Source organism: Anser cygnoides, chromosome 7, assembly GCF_040182565.1.
Source record: "Anser cygnoides isolate HZ-2024a breed goose chromosome 7, Taihu_goose_T2T_genome, whole genome shotgun sequence".
In the NCBI taxonomy this organism is placed as follows: domain Eukaryota; kingdom Metazoa; phylum Chordata; class Aves; order Anseriformes; family Anatidae; genus Anser; species Anser cygnoides.
Genome location: NC_089879.1, coordinates 37,733,475 through 37,752,804, shown reverse-complemented (window position 1 = coordinate 37,752,804; position 19,330 = coordinate 37,733,475). Strand labels below are relative to the sequence as shown.

At 44.8% G+C, this 19,330-nt stretch overlaps 1 protein-coding gene across 8 annotated transcripts in view; it reads left to right on the top strand.

The window, feature by feature from the left end:
• The window catches only part of ZSWIM8 (zinc finger SWIM-type containing 8), an 83,741-nt gene that overhangs the window by 44,905 nt on the left and 19,506 nt on the right, over positions 1 to 19,330 (top strand). For 4 of the 8 annotated variants that reach the window (XM_048059996.2, XM_048059995.2, XM_013176502.3 and 1 more), the window contains exons 10-23: positions 2,657 to 3,665; positions 5,458 to 5,589; positions 5,775 to 5,954; positions 7,291 to 7,474; positions 8,033 to 8,131; positions 9,024 to 9,148; positions 10,455 to 10,686; positions 11,420 to 11,572; positions 12,305 to 12,527; positions 12,723 to 13,012; positions 13,746 to 13,969; positions 14,267 to 14,749; positions 15,355 to 15,523; positions 17,858 to 18,031. In XM_048059996.2, coding sequence (XP_047915953.1) covers positions 2,657 to 3,665; positions 5,458 to 5,589; positions 5,775 to 5,954; positions 7,291 to 7,474; positions 8,033 to 8,131; positions 9,024 to 9,148; positions 10,455 to 10,686; positions 11,420 to 11,572; positions 12,305 to 12,527; positions 12,723 to 13,012; positions 13,746 to 13,969; positions 14,267 to 14,749; positions 15,355 to 15,523; positions 17,858 to 18,031 — 3,677 coding nt within the window. Of the gene's footprint in view, positions 1 to 2,656; positions 3,666 to 5,457; positions 5,590 to 5,774; positions 5,955 to 7,290; positions 7,475 to 8,032; positions 8,132 to 9,023; positions 9,149 to 10,454; positions 10,687 to 11,419; positions 11,573 to 12,304; positions 12,528 to 12,722; positions 13,013 to 13,745; positions 13,970 to 14,266; positions 14,750 to 15,354; positions 15,524 to 16,306; positions 17,828 to 17,857; positions 18,032 to 19,330 lie in introns of those variants that run through there. The other 4 variants (XM_048059999.2, XM_048059997.2, XM_048059993.2 and 1 more) reach the window with 3 other exon arrangements.

The following is a 19,330-nucleotide window of genomic DNA, read 5'->3' as shown; positions in this document are numbered from 1 at the left end:
ATTTGAGTGGTAATAAAGGCTTCTAATAAACTTTAATGCTTTTTGAATTTAACTGTTTGGCAATTTAATGTATTTCTGTTTAGTGCAATCATTTACTGTTGTCTATTTCAAGATGAACCATTTCTTGCTTTCTGTGTACTTACAGAGCTTATTCTGTACAGCGTATTGGCAAACAGTGTCACTGGTATATTATTTTCTGTCAGTGTTTTCAATTGTCTGAGGAAATACTGAGAAGCTTATGCAGGTTTCTGAACCAGAGTGTGCCTTGGTAAATCACTGCCATCTTTATGTAGCACAACTTGAATAGCAGTTGAGATATTGATGCCTCACATTGAAATACTGTGGTCAGCATTGTGATAATATTTTTAGTATGTGCAGTCTATGAAGTGTAGGGTGCTAAATGTATTGAAAACGTCTAATGTGAAATATATAGTCAGAAAAAGTTTTTCAGAACAGATGAAAACAGGATGGTATTTTAAATACAATTACATGTGAACAGCATTTGCTTTCAGTGAATTGTTGTGTAACGTTAGTACAGTGCCATATCCTTGTAAGGTACACCAGGGACACTAAATGTGTGCAGTTTCTGTCTTGTAAAGTTTATGGTATGAAGTAGGTAAATACAGCAGATGAAGACAAGTCAAAAACTGTAGGAAACTGGGAATGAAGTTTAAAATAGACACAAACATCAATCAAATTATATAGAAAAATCATAAAAGGTTTTGGCTTTTAATAAAATATGTAATAATGCTACATATATTCACATTCCAGTTATCTGGTGCAGTTCAAATTTGCTCAGATCTACTTGAGTTCATGTATAATTGAAATACTTCTGCTTGATTTCCTATTCTCTTGGGATTTGAATAGTCACCAGAAGAACCTTCTTCTATCCATCCTTTCTATTCTGTCCAGTGAACCATAAGCAGACTTGCTACCTAAGTCCAAATTCATTGTGGGCGCTCACCCTTAAGTTACCTTTCCTGAGTAATTCCCCCTCCTTCTTTTTCCTTCTGAAAACCCTCTCCTCAGTTAAGCCCCACTGGCCTGCTCCCTTGCGAATTAATTTCTTTAGATAAATAGAAGCAGTCTATTCTGTTGAGCTTATTTTGTTCTAATACCCTTTTCACCTTATTTGGGTCACCCCATTTTGATGTTGTTTGGTTTTCTTTAGCTTTTGATGGGTAATCCGAGGGGATTGAAGTGTTGGACTTGTACCTCAAATCTCTTAGATCTGTGGCAGAAACAAGATGGCAGTTGATTGAGACACTTGGTGCAGAGCTAAAAGACTTTCTAGAAACTTCTTGAACTAGTTTGTCTAAACATTGTTATCCATTCAGACTATCTTGTTTGCATGCTTAGGCTGTATGTGAGATTCAGAGCTGCAAAATGCAGAAACGCTTTGTTCTTTGTGTGATAATGTGGAACGTGGGACTACCTGCTGTGTAATTTAAGTGAACTTAAGCCTTCTAGCTTGCTTCTTCCTCAGTTGTTTAAACATCAGTTTTTGTTCTGCTTGTTTTGTGCCTATGGTTTGCAATAGTTTAGTCTCCAGAGGACAGCCTGCTACAGCCTAAATTAAATTGCTGGGCTCTAGATAGGCATATCGGGGAAGAAAGATACATGCCTAGGAGGTAGATTACGTGATCTTATCTGACATAGTACTTCTCTGGGCAGGCTATATAGGTTGTACTGGAAGTCTTGACTGGAGTTGTTCACAGTGCCATTTCACAGCTGCTACAAACTGTTTTATCACAGAACTATAGAATATCCTGAGTTGGAAGGGAGCCACAAGGATCATGAAGTGCAACTCCTGGCTCCACACAGCACTACCCCAAAACCAAATCATGTGTCTGAGAGCCATGTCCAAATGCTGCTTGAACACTGTCAGGCTCAGTGCCATGACCACTGCCCTGGGGAGCCTGTCCCAGTGCCTGACCACCCTCTGGGTGAAGAACCTTTCCCTAACACCCAGCCTGACCCTCCCCTGTCCCAGCTCCATGCCGTTCCCTCGGGTCCTGTCGCTGTCCCCAGAGAGCAGAGCTCAGTGCCTACCTCGTGAGGGAGCTGCAGGCCGCCATGAGGCCTCCCCTCAGCCTGCTCTACTCTGGGCTGAACAAACCAAGGGACCTCAGCTGCTCCTTGTATGTCTTGCCCTCTCGACCCTTCACCATATTTGTAGCTCTCCTTTGGATGCTCTCTAATAGTTTTATTATGTCCTTTTTATATTGTGGTGCTAAAAACTGTATGCTGTACTTGAGGTGAGGCCACACCAGTGCTGAGTTTGGTGAATGATTCCTACAGCAGTTCCTCATGGCACTTGCTGGTCTGAGACTGCTGAGGCTCACATGGCTAATGCCTTATCTGAGGCAGATAAAGAGGGCAGATGGCATTTCATTTTAAACTTCCCAGTTTGTATCATATTTTCATGATGGCACTATCTGCGTTTTGTTTCTATGTCATGGGCCTATTCAGGACTTTGTTGTTAGTAGACCTGTTTCCTTTTTCTAGCCTGTCTTCTTATTAATGTTGTTTATAGTTAATTCAGCAGAAGAGTTTTCTGATCAAAAGGAGGAGGTGTTTTGTGGGTTAAGAGGTAGTTTGTTGGTGGTGCGTTTTGTGTCTGCTTTCTAACCTGTCCTCTTACTTCTTCTCTTAGGCGCAGGGACCTTTGCTCACAGCTCAGACAGTGGCAGCTGAAAGTCATAGATAATGTTAAGAGGGGTCAGCACAAGAAATCACTGGAGAAGCTATTCCAGGGTTTCAAGCCAGCTGTGGAAGCCTGTTACTTCAACTGGGAGGAAGCTTATCCCATTCCTGGGATCACCTATAGCAGCTCTGACAAGAAGAACTCTTTCTGTTGGGTAAAGGCCATCCAGCAGAGGAGCTGCCGATTGCAGTGTGCAGAAACTGCTTGCGAGGCTGGTAGAGCCCATGGACAGGAGCCTGGGGGATCATGTCTGCAGCCTGGGGACAGGCTGCGTCCCTCTCTCCAGGAGCCAGCGGTTCGCCCGAAGGAACTCACTGGAAAGCGGAAAGTTGTGTCTGAAATGCCACAGAGAGTTCTGAGGCGACTTTCAGCAGAAGGTGATAAAGCTGTGTATAAGACTGCAGTGGGCAAAGCCAAATTGCCAGTGAGCAAAGGCTTGACCAGTAAACATAGTGGGAAACGGCGCATGAGCAGTGAAGACAGCTCCCTAGAGCCAGACTTAGCAGAGATGAGCCTGGATGACAGCAGCTTGGCTCTGGGGGCAGAAGCCAGCAACACATTTAGTTTTACAGAAAGCCCACTGAGCAGGAGCTACAGGGATACCTTTGAGGAGGATGGTGGGGTGTACTTCTCCGAGGGACCTGAGCCAAGTGTCAGGAGCAGTTCCACAGCCAAGAAATCATCCAAGGATCCTGTGGGGGAAATGGGTAGTGGTGATGATGATCTGCCTTCTGCAGACGAGAACAGCGGCGGTGTGAGCCTGAAGCCAGAAGAAGTAGGAGAGAATGGTGCAGCAGGGGGAGGGGACGATGGAGAAGAGGAAGACGATTACCAGGTGTACTATCTGAATGCACAAGAGGTAGCCAAGGAAGATGATGACAAAGTTGAAGGGGGGAATGAAGAGGAGCAGGATATATTTGCTGGTATAAAGCCTCTGGAGCAGGAAAACCGGATGGAGGTGAGCTGAGTCTAGTTCAAAACATTGTTTTGCCTTTTTTTTTTTTTTTTCATGTATTGATTACATCATGTTCTCACCATCCTCCCAACTGTCACACTTAACCTAGTATGTTGTTATGGCAAGTGCTTAACTATAAAGTCATCATAACCCATTATATCATAAGGTATCTACAGTCTTAAATGTATTGGTATCACACTTCTCTGCTTCTCACAACTTTGATTCCCTTTTGCTGTGCTCACTCCAAATGTGTTCAGTTTTAGCTGGTCTGTCTCGCACTCCAGAACTTAGAAATGTATGCAAAACAGTGCTTGCTTATTCCTCTAGCCATTTGGAAATGGTAGAATAATACTCCACAGGCCAGTATTGGGTCCAGTCCTGTTCAACATCTTCATTGATGGTCTGGATGATGGGGTAGTGTGCATCCCTAGTAAATTCACAGATGACGTGAAACCAGGGGGAGTGCTGGGTAAACCAGAGGATCGTGCTGCCATCCAGAGGGACCTTGAACGACTGGAGAGGTGGGCTGACAAGAATCTCACGAAATTTAGCAAGGAGAACTGCAAAGTCCTGCAGCTGGGGAGGAACAACCCTGGGCACTAGTATGTGCTGGGGGCTACCCAGCTGGAAAGCAGCTGTATAGGATATTATTGAGGAGTCTTGGGGGACATCAAGTTGAACACAAGTCAGCAATGTGCCCTTGTCACTAAGAAGACTAACAATATTCTTGGCTGTGTTAAGCGAAGTATTGCCAGCAGGTCAAGAGAGGTGATCCTTCCCCTCTACTCAGTGTTGGTGAGCCCGCACCTGTGTCTGGCTTGGGGACCCCTCCAGTACAAGAGAGACCTGGACATGCTGGAAAGAGTGTAGTGGAGGGCCACCAAGATGAAGGGACTGCAGCACCTTTCCTCTGAGGAGAGGCTGAGAGAGCTGGGACTGTTCAGCCTGCAGAAGAGGAGGCTCAGGAGGGATCTTACCCATGTCCTTAAATACCCGAAGGCAGGTGCAAAGAAGATGGAGCCAGGCTCTTTTCAGTGGTGCCCAGTGCTGGGACAGGAGGCAGTGGGCATGAACTGGAACACAGGAGGTTCTGTCTAAACATCAGGAAGCACTTTAGTGTGTGGGTGACTGAGTGGTGGTGCAGGTTGTCCGGAGAGGTGGTGGAGTCTCCCTCCTTGGAGATCTTCAAAACCTGCCTGGACCTGGTTCTGGGCAACCTGGTCTAGGTGTCCCCTGCTTGAGCAGGGGGCTTGGAGCAGATGACCTCCAGGGGACCTTTCCAATCTCAGCCATTCTGTGATTCTGTGAAAACTGAGCTGAAATTCATAATAAGTAAGATTGAGGCATGCCCAGCGGGAAAAAAATAAATCCAGCTACGTAGCTACGTAAGCAGGAGTTCTCTGGAAGGCCAGAGAAGAAGTAAATAGATGGTGTCACATTCCTGTAATAACCTCAAAATAAGTTTAGGGCTTGCACCCATATAAGCAAGCAGCCAAAATGGAGATGCATGGAAATAGTTATTGTCAGTCAATTTGAGTTTTAGTTTCCTTTGAGTTATTCTCTGATCTCATAGTACTTGGAGGGAATATGGGACCTAATCATGTGAGATAATGCTTTTTAGGGGAGCACTTAAAGGGATAGAGGTGAAGACTGAGGAAGGAGTTCTCTGAGACCAGCTGCTGCTGAGGTTAATTGTGAATTATGTTTGCAAAGGCTTTGAGACAAGTGGTTTGAGCAGGCTGGCTCCAGCCTGGGGGAATGTGATTTGAATATTACCATCTGTTCTTTCTTGCAGATCCTGTTTGCCTGCGCAGAGGCCCTGTATGCACATGGGTACAGCAATGAAGCATGTCGCTTAACTGTAGAGCTTGCCAGGGACCTGTTAGCCAACCCTCCAGATCTCAAAGTGGAACAGCCACCAACTAAGGTAGAGAGTTGTGTAGTTTCAAGGGTGGGTAATGTAGATGGAAGGTGTAGGATGGATACAACAGCATTCCCAGGCATTTCGCATTTACTGTGATTCCGGGCCCTTCATTGATGCTGGTTTTGGGTTGAACTTCTCTGGGTGTCATTCATGTGCCTGATCTTGATTACAAATTCCTTCTCAAACAGGGCAAAAAGAACAAAGTATCAACCAGCAAGCAGACATGGATGGCAACCAACACCTTGTCCAAAGCTGCTTTCCTGCTGACTGTGTTGAGTGAGCGGCTGGAGTACCACAACCTGGCCTTTCGAATAGGAATGTTTGCTCTGGAGCTGCAGAGACCACCTGCTTCTACCAAGGCTCTGGAGGTACAAAACATTTTGAAAAGGCAGTATCCATAAGAAATATTGTGCTGCTTAAATGCTTATGTTTATATGGTTCCCGTTTAAACTCTTGAAGCTTGGTTATGCTTTTCTTTTATATGTTTCCTTAAGATTGATTACATTGGGACAAAAGGGGGTGTTCACAAATCCCAAGCACACATTGATCTGCCAGAAACTTGATTAGAAATATCATTTCATCTGGGTTTATCTCCATTGAAAGGAAGATCAGACCTCAGTGCCAAATGGCCTGTGATTTCAATGAAGCTACAGACATGAGAACAATAAATGAGGGCAATATATTTTATGAATATTTTATTACAATTGGAGCAGTTTAGTTCTTGTTATCTCAAATATGTTTCCAGTTTGCTTAGCTAATCTAGGGAAGAAAAAGCCATTTGTAAACTGAATTGTATGTGTTTATGTTGGTGAAGTGGTTTGAAGTGTATTCCTTAGGGTGAACTGGAGCAATTGTTTCATGTTTGAAAATTGTTGCTTTACCTGATATTTCATTTGTTGGCCTGTGAGCACATGCACAGCACAGGCATATTGTTTTGGACACTGCCTGATTACTGCTAGGCTTCCTGTTTAGAAAAGAGAAGTGTCCAATTAAGACCTTGTCTATGTGATTTGCAGCCACCTTGCTTTCACTGCAGGATTGAGCAGTCCCTGGAGATGAGTATTATTGCTAGTAATCCACCAAGTCCACTTGTTCCACTGATTATCTGTACTTCTTACAGTCTGATTAGAAGATTAAGTGTGAGATTGGCAGTCACTAGCTACCTAAGCTGTTCCAGGGAAAACAATCACTTTCACACGTTAAAAATGGAGAGAATGCAGGAGTGACACAGAGTAGTGAAATGTGGTAGGTTTCATCCTGGTGTGCTAACACACATGGATGTCACCCCATGCCATTCAGCTGCTAATCAATCCCTCGTCTCTAATGGGTGTATTACTTAACTTATCATGCTTTTTCCTACGCTTGTGAGCCATCTTTTCCAGGGACTTAGCCAAACACTTCTCCTGATGTTCCTATGAAAGCTGATGCGTTTTTCTGTATGCAGCTCAAAAATGGTAATATGAGTAAAAACTGCTGGTAATATGGTAAAACTGGTAATATGAGTAAAAGCATAAATCTGAGGCAAGACTTGCATTAAACTTGAATGTCTGCGTTCACTGTGGAGGGAATGGTAAAGGTGGCTTGGGAGCTAAGAGCTACTGTAATTTAATAATCGAATAAAAAACGTTGCTTTACTTCAACATATGCATAGGGAAAAATGGTGCTGATGACACCTTCTTCTCTTTCTCTGTGGATACTAACCAGGTGAAGCTGGCTTATCAGGAGTCTGAGATTGTAGCCCTCTTGAAGAAGATTCCCTTGGTCACTAATGAGATGAATACTATTCGAGGAAGAGCTGAAGAACTTCGAGAAGGAACATTATGTGATTATCGTCCAGTCCTGCCTCTTATGTTGGCTAGCTTTATATTTGATGTCCTGTGCACTCCAGGTACTGTCTGCATTGGTTTGAATGTGCAAAGGGAACTTTCTGAGATTCCAGGTCTTGAGAGGGTTTCAAAGAGAAACTGTCTTCAGGATAAGACAACCTAATCTTGATTCTTCCCACACCGTTGCTTGTTCTTCCTTCCGTGCTGCTCTGGAGATAAGAATTCTCTCTTCTTCTGCCTACATTTGAAACTTACCATATTTCAGCACTGTTTGTGTGCTTTTGTAAAATAGTTAAAATGATTAACTTTTCTGCTCTTATGCTGGTTATATTCAGAGGAAGATAATATAAATCTAGTATTTAGAAAAAAAGAACCCAACAATGTGGGATTAGATTACTTACTTGGCATATACCTGGCTGGTTTGGAGGCTTCTGAGTTTAGAGAGAGAAAGTGTGTGTGTGTGGCGAACAAGGCAGTGATGTGATCCTGGAACTGATAAAAGGATTAGGAATAGGACCACCACCACCGGAAGCTCTGCAAATTCAGAGAGCTCAGAAACAACTTTTGCCCTGAGGCCCTAGTTCTGAAAGCTGAGCATTAATTCTCTTGTCTTCTTTCAGTGGTTTCTCCTACAGGTTGTAGACCCCCAAGTCGTAATTGGAATAATGAAATGCCTGGAGATGAAGAGCTTGGTTTTGAAGCAGCTGTGGCTGCTCTTGGTAAGAATCTTTTACAATATAAGTTTTGCCTCATCCATGTTCTGCATCCTGCCTCATTTTGGATGGTGAGAGATGATAGCTGATTCCAGTTTGGTACAAAAATTAAAGGGCTTGCACAGTTTATCAGAGCAAGGTGCAGAAAAATTCTGTACATCGGATTTGAGGTGTCTTTGCAAAGCTGTAAAAAATGGAAGGGTGATATGGGACAGGAACTTGAATGTTAACGTAGTGAGTGTAGTTTAGCTTTCTTCCTGCTCTTTTGTTGTGGAAGAGGTATTGCCTAGGCTTTGATGGAGATGGGTAGTTTCAGAGAACAAAAGGCAGTCATTTCAGAAGAGGTTAGACAAAGATGGTGAAAGACTAGCAGAAGTACTCTCGAGTATTATCATGTACTGGATTCCCGCCTCTCATTTAGCAGCTTCAGCAACAAAGCGGTGGTTATATGCATTATGTTGATGATAGTATATGCCTGTTTTAAAGCTGCCTGCAAAAGAAGGAATTTAATGGATTAAACAAGGCCTGTCCCTCTGTTGCCTCGTCTCTGGGAGGGCAAAGATGAGTTCTGTATGGTGTAGGAATGCTGGCTTGTAGCATCTGCAGAAACTGGAAAAGTTTGTTTCAAGATGAAGTGGACTTGCCTGGGCTCTTTTTTCATGGCATATTATGATCAGGTTGCTCTGATGGTTGTAGCAAGCTTAGTATTCTGGGGACAGACAGCAGCTCCTGTTTATTCATGACCTGTTTTTGAAGTTAACAGTAGAATAGGTAAAATTCTTCTTTTGCCTGACAGTGAGATGAATAAAATAGTCTGAGGTGTATATATAGTGCTAAGGATGTGGTGTAGTCCCATGGGCTCACTTGTCTTTTCATCCCTCTCTTTTCTGGCCTGTAGGCATGAAGACAACTGTCAGTGAAGCAGAACATCCTCTGTTGTGTGAAGGCACCCGAAGGGAGAAAGGTGATCTGGCACTAGCCCTGATGATTACTTACAAGGATGATCAGTCTAAGCTGAAGAAGGTGAGCCTCCCTTTAAAAGGGGAGGGGGAGGTGCAGAGAAAACCATGTTTGGGTTTTGATGGATCTCAGAGTTTTTTCAGTGAGCCTAAGTCACTATGTCATGTACTGATGATTTACAAGGTATGTTGTGTTTCTCTTGTCTCTCTGATGCAAAATCTGACTGCACAGTATGCACTGGCCTGGAAGAGGCACTCTTACCAAAGGTTTCTTAAGCTCCAGCTGAGGGATGCTTTCTGACTGTATCTAATGCTTTTGCTTACCTGCTAAACAAGTCCTTTGTCCCAGGGGTTTTCCATGCGCACTCTGTGTGTTGTATGGGGATTGATTCTGTTTTGCTGCAGGGATGTTGGCTTGCTGAACAGTGCATCTAGCAAAACCTTTGTTTATGTTAATCTCTCACCTCTTCTATTTACAAGTTCAATCCACCTGTGCCTTAATTTTCCATACAAGAGAGAGTACAGTTCTGCCCCTCTTCCCCGCCCCGTGCCCCAAAGGAGAAAAAAATATCAAAACTGCTGAAGCTTCAGGAAGGGTTTTTTTTGTTTTTGTTTTATACTCAGAAACACTTCTACCCAGCAAGAATATGTTTAGTGTCTTTCTGTCTTCTAAAGGAGAAGCTCTCTTGCTAGTCTTCTCTGCTATAGGGAATAACAGGGAGTCTATGATATTAAATATTAAAAATAAGTGCTCTGTCACACTCATGGTGTTCATTTCATGTAGAAAGTGAACAGTAGAAATGGACAAACCTAAAATACGTGGTCATGCCTTGTTCCTCAATTCTGTAATAAATAAGGATAAGAAAGTGTTACTGTAGATTAGTAGAAGATAATTTCTCTAGTGTCTGAAAATCTCAAAAGGCTTTGCCAGTTTCTCAGTAATGGTATGACAGGGTTTTTTGGATGATGAGCACAGAATTTTAGTGACTTAAACGAGAACATATAATAACTGGCACTAAATATAGAGTCCTCTGTTCTGTCCTTGATGTGCCAGAATTACTTCTGTATTGTGAGTTCTGGATGCTTTCCAAGTAAATGACTTTTTGAAGTGAAAAGGGAGATAATACTGAGTACAAATGAAGCACTGCTTCCTCAGCAGTGCAGGCCACATGGCTGTCAACTGTGCATAGCTAATCTTTAGTGCAAGATGATGATGCCTGCTTTCAAGAGAATAAACATTTTTCTCCAACCAAATGGAATTTGTTGTCCACCAGGAAGTTGGTTTAGTACTTTCCCACTGTTTCGTAGTGTAATGCCTGTTCTCTTACCTGTCTGGAAAGCTCTTCTTTGTTTTTTCCTTGCTGTTAAAGATTTTAGACAAACTCCTGGACAGAGAGAGTCAGACTCACAAGCCACAGACTCTGAGTTCCTTCTACTCCTCCAGCAAGCCTACAGTAGCAAATCAAAAATCTCCTTCCAAACACGCAGCCCAGTCCACTGCAGCTATCCAGCAGCTTACAGGGACTTCTGTCACTCAGCAACCTGGTGTAAGCCCAGCAGTCCAGAGCAGTCCTGAGAACTTTGTGGAGAAGAGTGCACAGGGTAAGATGTGATTTATAAGGGCTATGCTATGTTCTTGTCTGTATTGAGAAGTAGTCAGAGTGACTTTATATTACCATCTGGCTGCTTGGTCTAGACTGTCATTCCTCTGTTGTTTGGCTGAATGCATTTCTGTACACATCATTGTTGTGTAGGAATTCAAGCTAGTTTTCAGGCTTTCCTATCCTGACCCAGCTGTGTTAGCCAGTTACCATGAAACTACTGTGTTTCTATCTTTTAGGTTTGTATCAGAGGTGCAGTGTTCAAAAAGTCACATACTGAGTCAGGTGTCTTCATGCAAGATAAATAACTAAGATTGCTGAAGGTCATTAGAGATAAATGGGGTATGATTTTCTTCAAGCTGTGCTTGCTCTTCGGTGGCAAGCATTACATCTGTTGGAAAGTGGATGCTCTCTTAACTGTTCCCAAAAAGATCACTCATAACTGAGGATAAATGCAATAAGGTTAAGGTTGCTGGAGCATTTTTCTTGTAAAACTTCGTCCACAGTTGCAGCAAATTTTCCAAATCTTGAGTTAAGCTTAAGTGTTCTTGGCCTGGTATCTGATGAAATGCTTAATACAGAAAGAAAACTGAGATAATCCTACTCATAAATACCACTCATTTTATAAACACCTTGCATCTTTTAATATTTATACTTCTGAAGTGACCACATCTGGTTTTAGAGATGCAGAAACAAACCATAATGTTTACTGTGTCACCATCCTGTTTATGCAGAGAGCTCTCAGAGGTCCCCCTGTGAGCCAGCTGGTGAGTCCACTGTCCTGAAGCAAGAGGGAAAGGTGCCCAGTCGTCTGGCCCTTGGAAACCGAGGTGGATACAATGGGAGATGCTGGGGTTCACCTGTTAGACAGAAGAAGAAACACACAGGTAGGAACTGACTAGTTTGTACAGCATCTAGGGCTGTGCTTAGGCATTGCTCTGGGGTTTCAGTTGTTCCCTTGCTCCTTCATTCCACTTGTCAGCCTTTCCTATACTACAGGAACAGTTGATTGTCTCTGAGGTGTTTGGCACGGCAAAACAGGTTTTGATCCATAGATTTCCTCCCCACCTTCTTCTGAATTGCAGTTTGCCATATGTGTCCTTTTCTCACAGCAGCTGTGTTCTGGGTGATGGATTAGTTATCTGGAACGGAATGTTTGTTGGGCTCTGGGAGCAGAACACTGTGCTCCTGGGTACAGAAACAAATTCAGAGGAGCTGCTGCCTCTCACACTCCTCTTCAGAAGGGTTTAAGTTAGAGGCTTGAGGATATGAAAAATCTTTGTATAAATTGTGCAGCCTCTACCAGAAGGGTACCTATAGAACCTAACTTTGTATGTATATTTGTTTCTTGTTATACTCTGCCATAAAGCTTTGCAGATGGGGTGAGGGGCTGGGACGATGTGAAGGAGGAAATAAAGACAAACACATTGTTCTTGGATTGTTCTGCTTTTTAGTCCAAGAACTGTAAAATGTCAGTGCTATCTGTGGCCAAACTGGCTGACTTAATCTCTTTTAGTTTGCAAAGTTAAATGCTTGCTGACATGACTGATCTTAGGAGTGTAGGTGACATGGGTAGAAGTTTACCTGCTGACTGTACTGTGTTTGTTCTGGTGTTGTAGGCATGGCTAGCATTGACAGCAGTGCTCCTGAAACCACCTCTGACAGTTCTCCAACGCTCAGTCGGCGACCACTACGCGGGGGGTGGGCAACAACATCGTGGGGCAGAGGACAGGACAGTGACAGCATCAGCAGTTCTTCGAGTGATTCGCTGGGGTCTTCCTCTTCCAGTGGCAGTAGGAGAGCCAGCGGGGGAGCCCGTGCAAAGACTGTGGAAGTTGGCAGGTAATGAATAGTGTCACTGCACAGAGTCAACCTCTAGGCCTGATGTCAGGGAACTGGCATGTGTGCATCAGGAAGTACTTCCTTGGGAGAGTTTGCTTTGTCTCCTCTGGATCCTGAAATAGGAACTCTGCACCCAAGTTAGTGAACTTGGAATATTGTTGCTATCTGAAAGTTTCCTCTGTGTGTTTCCCCTAGGTATAAAGGGAGGCGGCTGGAGAGCCATGCTCCTCATGTTCCAAACCAGCCGTCAGAGGCAGCTGCTCACTTCTACTTTGAATTGGCCAAGACAGTCCTCATCAAAGCTGGTGGAAACAGTAGTACCTCCATCTTCACCCACCCTTCTTCCAGTGGTGGGCACCAGGGACCACACCGCAACCTTCACCTCTGCGCCTTCGAGATCGGGCTGTATGCACTAGGGCTGCACAACTTTGTGTCCCCCAACTGGCTTTCTCGAACTTACTCCTCCCATGTCTCCTGGATCACAGGTTACAGCAGAACTTCATTGGGAAGCTTGCTTTTGGGCAGGAAGGGGCGGGGGGTGAGCTTATTCCCAAATGTGATGATGATGATGTGCCATGGTAGTCATGTAAGCTGCTGGCACAGCTGACAGCACAGGCTGAGCACTGGTGATTTACACAGTGTTTTGCTTCAGTCCTCTGAGCCACAGACCTTTCTCAGAAGGTTTTGGGAAAAGGAGGTACACAGACTGGTTTTAACCTATCCTTTGGGGCGTCTGCCAAAGAGATAGACATTTGTAAAGTTTGAATGTGCTCTTTGGCTGTGTTCAGTGTTTCACTTTCCTCCTCCTTGTTTGTACCCAGACCTACTGCCTGCTTTCTACCCACATGGTTTCCAGAGCCTGAAAAACACACCTTTGAAAATTCATGTTTTCCTGACATGACAGAAATAGAGCAACAGTCCAGGCTGTGGTTTCTGGGTACTAAAATCAACTGTAGCAAGTTCCTCTCACTGTGTGAAATGCATCTTTAGCTTAACTTTGATAATGGCACCCTCACTCACTGCTGGCTTATCAAGGGCTCTTCCCTGCCCTGTGTTTTGAGAGGATGAACCTACATTTGACTTGAAGTGTAAGAAGAGCAACTGGGCTCTGTTGCTGCTACTGAAGGAAGTAATGAGTGTATCTCCTTTTGAGGGAGAGCTGACAGGAACTCTGTTGGGCATGGTCAGTAGTGTGAGAGTCTTCTCTTTTACTCTTAGGGCAGGCTATGGAGATTGGTAGCGCAGCCTTGAACATCTTGGTGGAGTGTTGGGATGGACATCTGACACCCCCGGAGGTGGCATCGTTGGCAGACAGAGCCTCGCGGGCCAGAGACTCCAACATGGTGCGGGCAGCTGCTGAACTGGCGCTCAGCTGCCTGCCCCACGCCCACGCCCTGAACCCAAATGAGATCCAGAGGGCTCTGGTGCAGTGCAAGGAACAGGTGAACATCGCGTCAGGGCTGACTAGCACAAGCTGACTGCCAGCATCAGGCACATACTGTTACTTGGGGGCTTGGCTCCTCTCTGCTACTGGATAGCCCTAGTCTTAATTCTGTAGGTTTGTCTTAATAAATAGCTGAGGTTATTTTGCTGCATGGTTGTGATCTAGCTGCTCCCCTTAGCATCAGTCATTTTAGAGTGCCTTGTACTTCTCTCTGGTTGTAGTTTTGCCTTCTTCTGTTTCTGGTTTTGCATTCTTCACTTCACCTCTGGTTTTGCTTTTATCTCACCACCCTCAGGACAATCTGATGCTGGAAAAGGCCTGTATGGCAGTAGAAGAGGCAGCAAAGGGAGGTGGTGTGTACCCAGAAGTCCTCTTTGAAGTAGCTCACCAGTGGTACTGGCTTTATGAACAGACTGTTGGTGGGACTCCGGCCCAGAGAGAAGGTGCCACGGGCTGCAGCGCCAGCGGTGCGCGGGCTGCCTCCGAAGCAACACGAGGGTTGACAGACAACCGGGTGACCACTGAGCCGACCACTGTAACAGTAGCAGCTGCGGTGACTGCAGCAGCAACGGTCATGCCAGTGATCTCTGTGGGATCAACCATGTACCAGCAGCACACAATGGCAGGGCCAGCGATGGCGCACACACACACGCAGGGCCTCCACCCTTACACCACCCTTCAGACTCACATTCCCTGTAATCCCCAGTATATCGGACACACTATCCAGCACATGCCACGTCCAGCTGTCTTCCCAGTGCCTGGCTCAGCATACCCGCAGGTGAGTTTTGTCTGTAGCTTGTTTATTTACAATAATTTTGTGTGACTGCTGCCAGAAGAAGTATCTGTGGCTGGGGAGCGTGTGGGGCAGGACCTGCCATGTCTTGAGATTTGGCTTCTGTGCTCACTTACTTGCTGATTTGTGATACCTAGTTAGACTTCCCAGCTCAGCTTTTGAGCTGATAAGGAGCCTTCTGTGGGTGCGTGTAATGTCTCAAGAGAATACAAAAGATAATATAACACTAGTTTTTAATTTTAATTGCCCTATAGTTTCTCAGAATATGCAAGGCACTTGACAGAAAGTTTGTCATCCTGACACTAAATAGAGACTACAGAGGGAAAATTAACAAAAGTTATTTTAACTTCTGCCTGTTTTTGAAAGTTCTTGGAATGTTTTTGTGCAAAGTGATTAGATTTAAATGGAGGAAGAGCAAGCAGATGTAATAGTCATGTGGTGCAAGTTAGTTACTGTGCTGCTTACTGAGCTTCCTCCTTCTTGTAAGATTGGATGTCCCATGCTCTGGGTTTTGTGTGGGGGACATCATGTTTTGAACTTCTAAATGGTCAAATAAAGTAGATATGACTGTTGCTTGTCTTCCTTCTTAGGGTGTCCATCCAGCGTTCATAGGAGCTCAGTACCCTTACTCGGTAACAACGCCATCATTGGCAGCTACAGCAGTGTCATTCCCTGGTGTGCCAGTCCCATCCATGACGCAGATTGCGGTGCATCCCTATCACAGTGAGACAGGACTGTCACTGTCTTCCAATGTAGCGAGTAAGTGTTACAGCCCTGGGCTGGTGGGCGTAGCATGGGAGGTACAGCCTCACGGCTGTACCCCAGCCAAGTCCCGCTCCTCGCCAACATCGGTTGGTTAGGACCAGAGTTCTTGCTCTGAGAAGTTCTGAACAAATCCACCCCGGCCTAAAGATGCGCATGCTCAGGGGCACTGGGGTTCATTATGGGGCCTGATTCAGCTAGTGGAGCTTTAATTTCTGTGTAAATACATTTCCAGTATTGAGATTTTGTCCTCTCTGTTTGGAGATGTCCTGGCCCTTCTGACCTCTAACTTGCTAGACCTTTAGCCCTCTTCCTTTTTTTTTTTTTTTTTCCCCCTCAGCAGCCCCTCCTCAGGACAAGGTGAGCATAGATGACCTTGAGCAGACTTGTGATTCCTTTGGGTCAGATGAACAGAGAGTGCAAGAAGCAGACAGTAGCACTAATAGGTGTCTTTCATGCCCTGAGGAATTTGAGGCAGCTGGTACCTGAAATGTGGAACTTCTGTAGAGAGGACAGATGTTTTGGTAGTCATGTCAATGGCAGTCTGAATGACTGCTCACATGTTGTGTTGGGGCTTGAGTGGTGGTGGAGATCCATCAGGTAGTGAGCAGCACTGGAACAGCAGATGTTGACTGAGTTGTGAACGTGTTCTCATTGCCACGGGGTTCTGCACAAGTAAGTTGTGGTTGGACCCAGGCTCTGTTATGCCCTAACTGAAGAGGCTATAATGTCTGTCTGTTTATGAATTTGCTTATCTATCACTTTGTTGCAACTCACTAGGTTCTGGAAACTTGGCATGTGGGAAAACACAAGAGATGTGCTGGCCTCCTTCATATCCAGATTATCAGGAGAAAGGGGATTCTTCTTCAGTTATTTTAAAGTGTGCTATCTTTAATTTCAATGCTGAAAGACACCGCAAAAGGAAATAGAAGAGTCCTGAAGGCCTCAAGATATGAAGAGCATCTTTTGCTGACAGCCTTAGTCCTAGGCTGATGCCGTGACTCTTAACAATGAGAAACCATTTCTGTAAGAGTTATGAATCTTCTAGAACCGTTAACTAATCCTAGAGCACTTAAAAGGATAAAACATCCCCACCCTTCCCACTTGCCATTGTTTATGGTTTTCAGAAACTTGTTTTCAGTTCTTAAAATACTGTTTTGCTGTTCCTGGAGTACATAGGCACATGGTGACGCTCAGGTTCTGGCAACAGTTCAGCTTCGCTCATTCTTGTGAGTTTTTCTCCTCGGCCAGACGTCAAATGTAGCGTGGATTTTGCCCCACTTTGTCGGTTGTTTGGCACTATGTGTCTGCTTGGCTGAGGAGGTCGGACAGATCTGTCCTGGGAGGCACATTGTTCTCAGTTATTCAGCTGTTCACTAGTAAACATTAAAAAAAAAAAGTTGGAGGAGTCAGGGGAACAAAAAAAAATCAGAATTTGGAGCATTGCCCAAGCATGGTGTAGTAGCACTACAGAGAACCTGTGAAATACAGGTAGCAATGTGCACCCACCTGATGGCATCTCTGCTCGGAAATGCTCAAGAAAACCTTGTTTTTCCTTCTCCATGCCTTTCTTGAGAGAGATTAACTCAAGTCCCTTGTCAGAATACAGCTTACTGGCTCAGAGTTAGCTGCTGTCTATACAAGCTTATGTGGTACAATGTGTAATGGGTTTTCCCTTGAATTTGCCCATATTAGTTTAGTGTCTGAACGTGACAGAACCGTCTCAAGTTTCCTTGCAGTTTTTACTGTAGATATCTGCTGCCAGTGTACGCAACAGCTGTTCTTTATGAGGTTTGATTGGAAGCTAGCCTCCAGTAACGTTCTTTCCCCATAGTATCTGGATGGAGTCATAGCTGACTTAAACAGGAGTGGAAGAACTTTGCAATGTTGGACTTTCTTTGAGAGACTTAATACTGTTCTGGCTCAGTGATTTTCCTCAGCAGTTTCACATCAGATGTAGATGTGCACGTGTGTTTCCTTAAGACAAGAAATCAGAACCAAACATCATTTAGCAATAGCAAAGGCCTTGGAGTGAATACCTGTATTTACGTGTAAAACATGGATGATATGCATGTCCATGGTATACTGCAGAAGAGATGGGCAAGTCTGTAATCAACTCCCTTCAGGCCCTGCTTGCAAATAAAATAGAGATATTCTTAGCCCATTGTATTTCAGTTGTAAGTCTGTGGTTTTTGGTTGCTGTATTGTTCTGTTTAGGGGAACAGAACAGTACATTGGCAGGGGGCAGTCAGTTGAGGGAGATGATGGCCCAAGTAAACCTTATCTTAGGCTTGGTGGTGGGTCCTAATGCTGCTGTTTTGCTCTATTCAGTAGGAAGTGTCCATGCAGGATCAACGTTCCCAGCGATTCAGGGGGCTTCCTTGACAACTCTGTCCTCACAGCCCAACTCCCTTGTTACAGGGGGTTTTCCTGCCGAGGATGAGCAGCACAGTCAGCCTGTGAGCCCCCAGGGTCTGCACTACCTCCACTCCGCATACCGAGTTGGTAAGGACAGCCAAGTGGGTTTCTATGGCCCTCTTGAGAGGGATTCAGGGCAGGGCTGCAGGTTTTCACTGTTGTTTGGCAATTTGCTACTGCACCTGTTGGGGGCGATGGCATCCTAGCTACCTGGGGAAAGCCAGTTTATAATCAGTCATATGTGAAGGCCAAAAATGGAGGCATAGCGATCCTTCCTCCTTTGCTATGAAGGTTGAAAAGTTGCTGCTGAGAGCTATGAGAGCAGAAGAGAAAGCTCAGTGGGTTAGAACTGGGAAGAGTCTTGCCTTTCAGCTGGTGTATTGTAAAGGAGTCCGGAGAGTGTTCTGAGGATGTGATTGTGGAAGTTGTGACGGTTAGAAACAGTGGAGTTCAGTTCCTGCTGCTCACAGATGGTGCAGACACACCTCTAGTTTAATACCAGTTGAGTCTTCAGAGGCAGAGAGGGATGTGACCTGTGCCTCTCCAACTAGGTTGTTGAAGACTGACACAGAGTGTGGGGATGTAATAGTGTTCCTTTCCCAGCCACACTGGTTATGAGGAAATAGTCTCTGCCTTACACTGCCGCTGGTACAGGGATGTCAGTCAGTCGTGGGGTTTGTGATTGAGCGTAGACTGCAGGGAGCTACTTAGATATGGTCACCGTCCAACCCAGCAGGTACTTGGGGAGGGTCGAGGAAGCCTCCCAGGATAAGCAAAGCCAGCACAGGACAGCAAAAGAAGTGAAACAGCAAGAAAATGGAAGAAAAACTGTCTGGATATTGCCTGAGTTTTTGTTGAAAGCTAGAGAAGAAAGTACTTGTCAATCAGAAAGGGGTGCAGATATCATGGGAAGCATCATAGCGGTAAGTAGTAAGCCATGAAAGGCGTTTAATAGCCCGAATAACAGAAAAAGGGGATGGGTGAAGAGGATCTGGAAGATCAAGACCGGCTTTTGCATTACATAGCACCTGCTAGTATTTTAAAGCTGTTTAAATGGGCGCTTGTGTGAGGAACTGTAACAGAATGAGTGAAAAGTTTGCAGATGGACACTACTGCAGCTCACTGTTGGCCTGTTGTCTTTGCAGCTAAGTAGCTTGATTTGGGTAGCCTCTCTGTTGCAAAACTTGGAACAAATCTGTTGCTTTCAGGACAACTTTTATAATGCAGCCTTTGGGGCTGGACCCTGCTGTAGATCCTAGTGGAGTGTCTCTTGGCAGCTCTAGTGAGGTGTGATGGCTGTGCACATTCGCCAGCCTGGAGCAGACCCAGCTGCTTCCTTTGGTGACAGTCTCCAAGGTGGGCCTTCTGTTTCTCTGTGGACTTTTT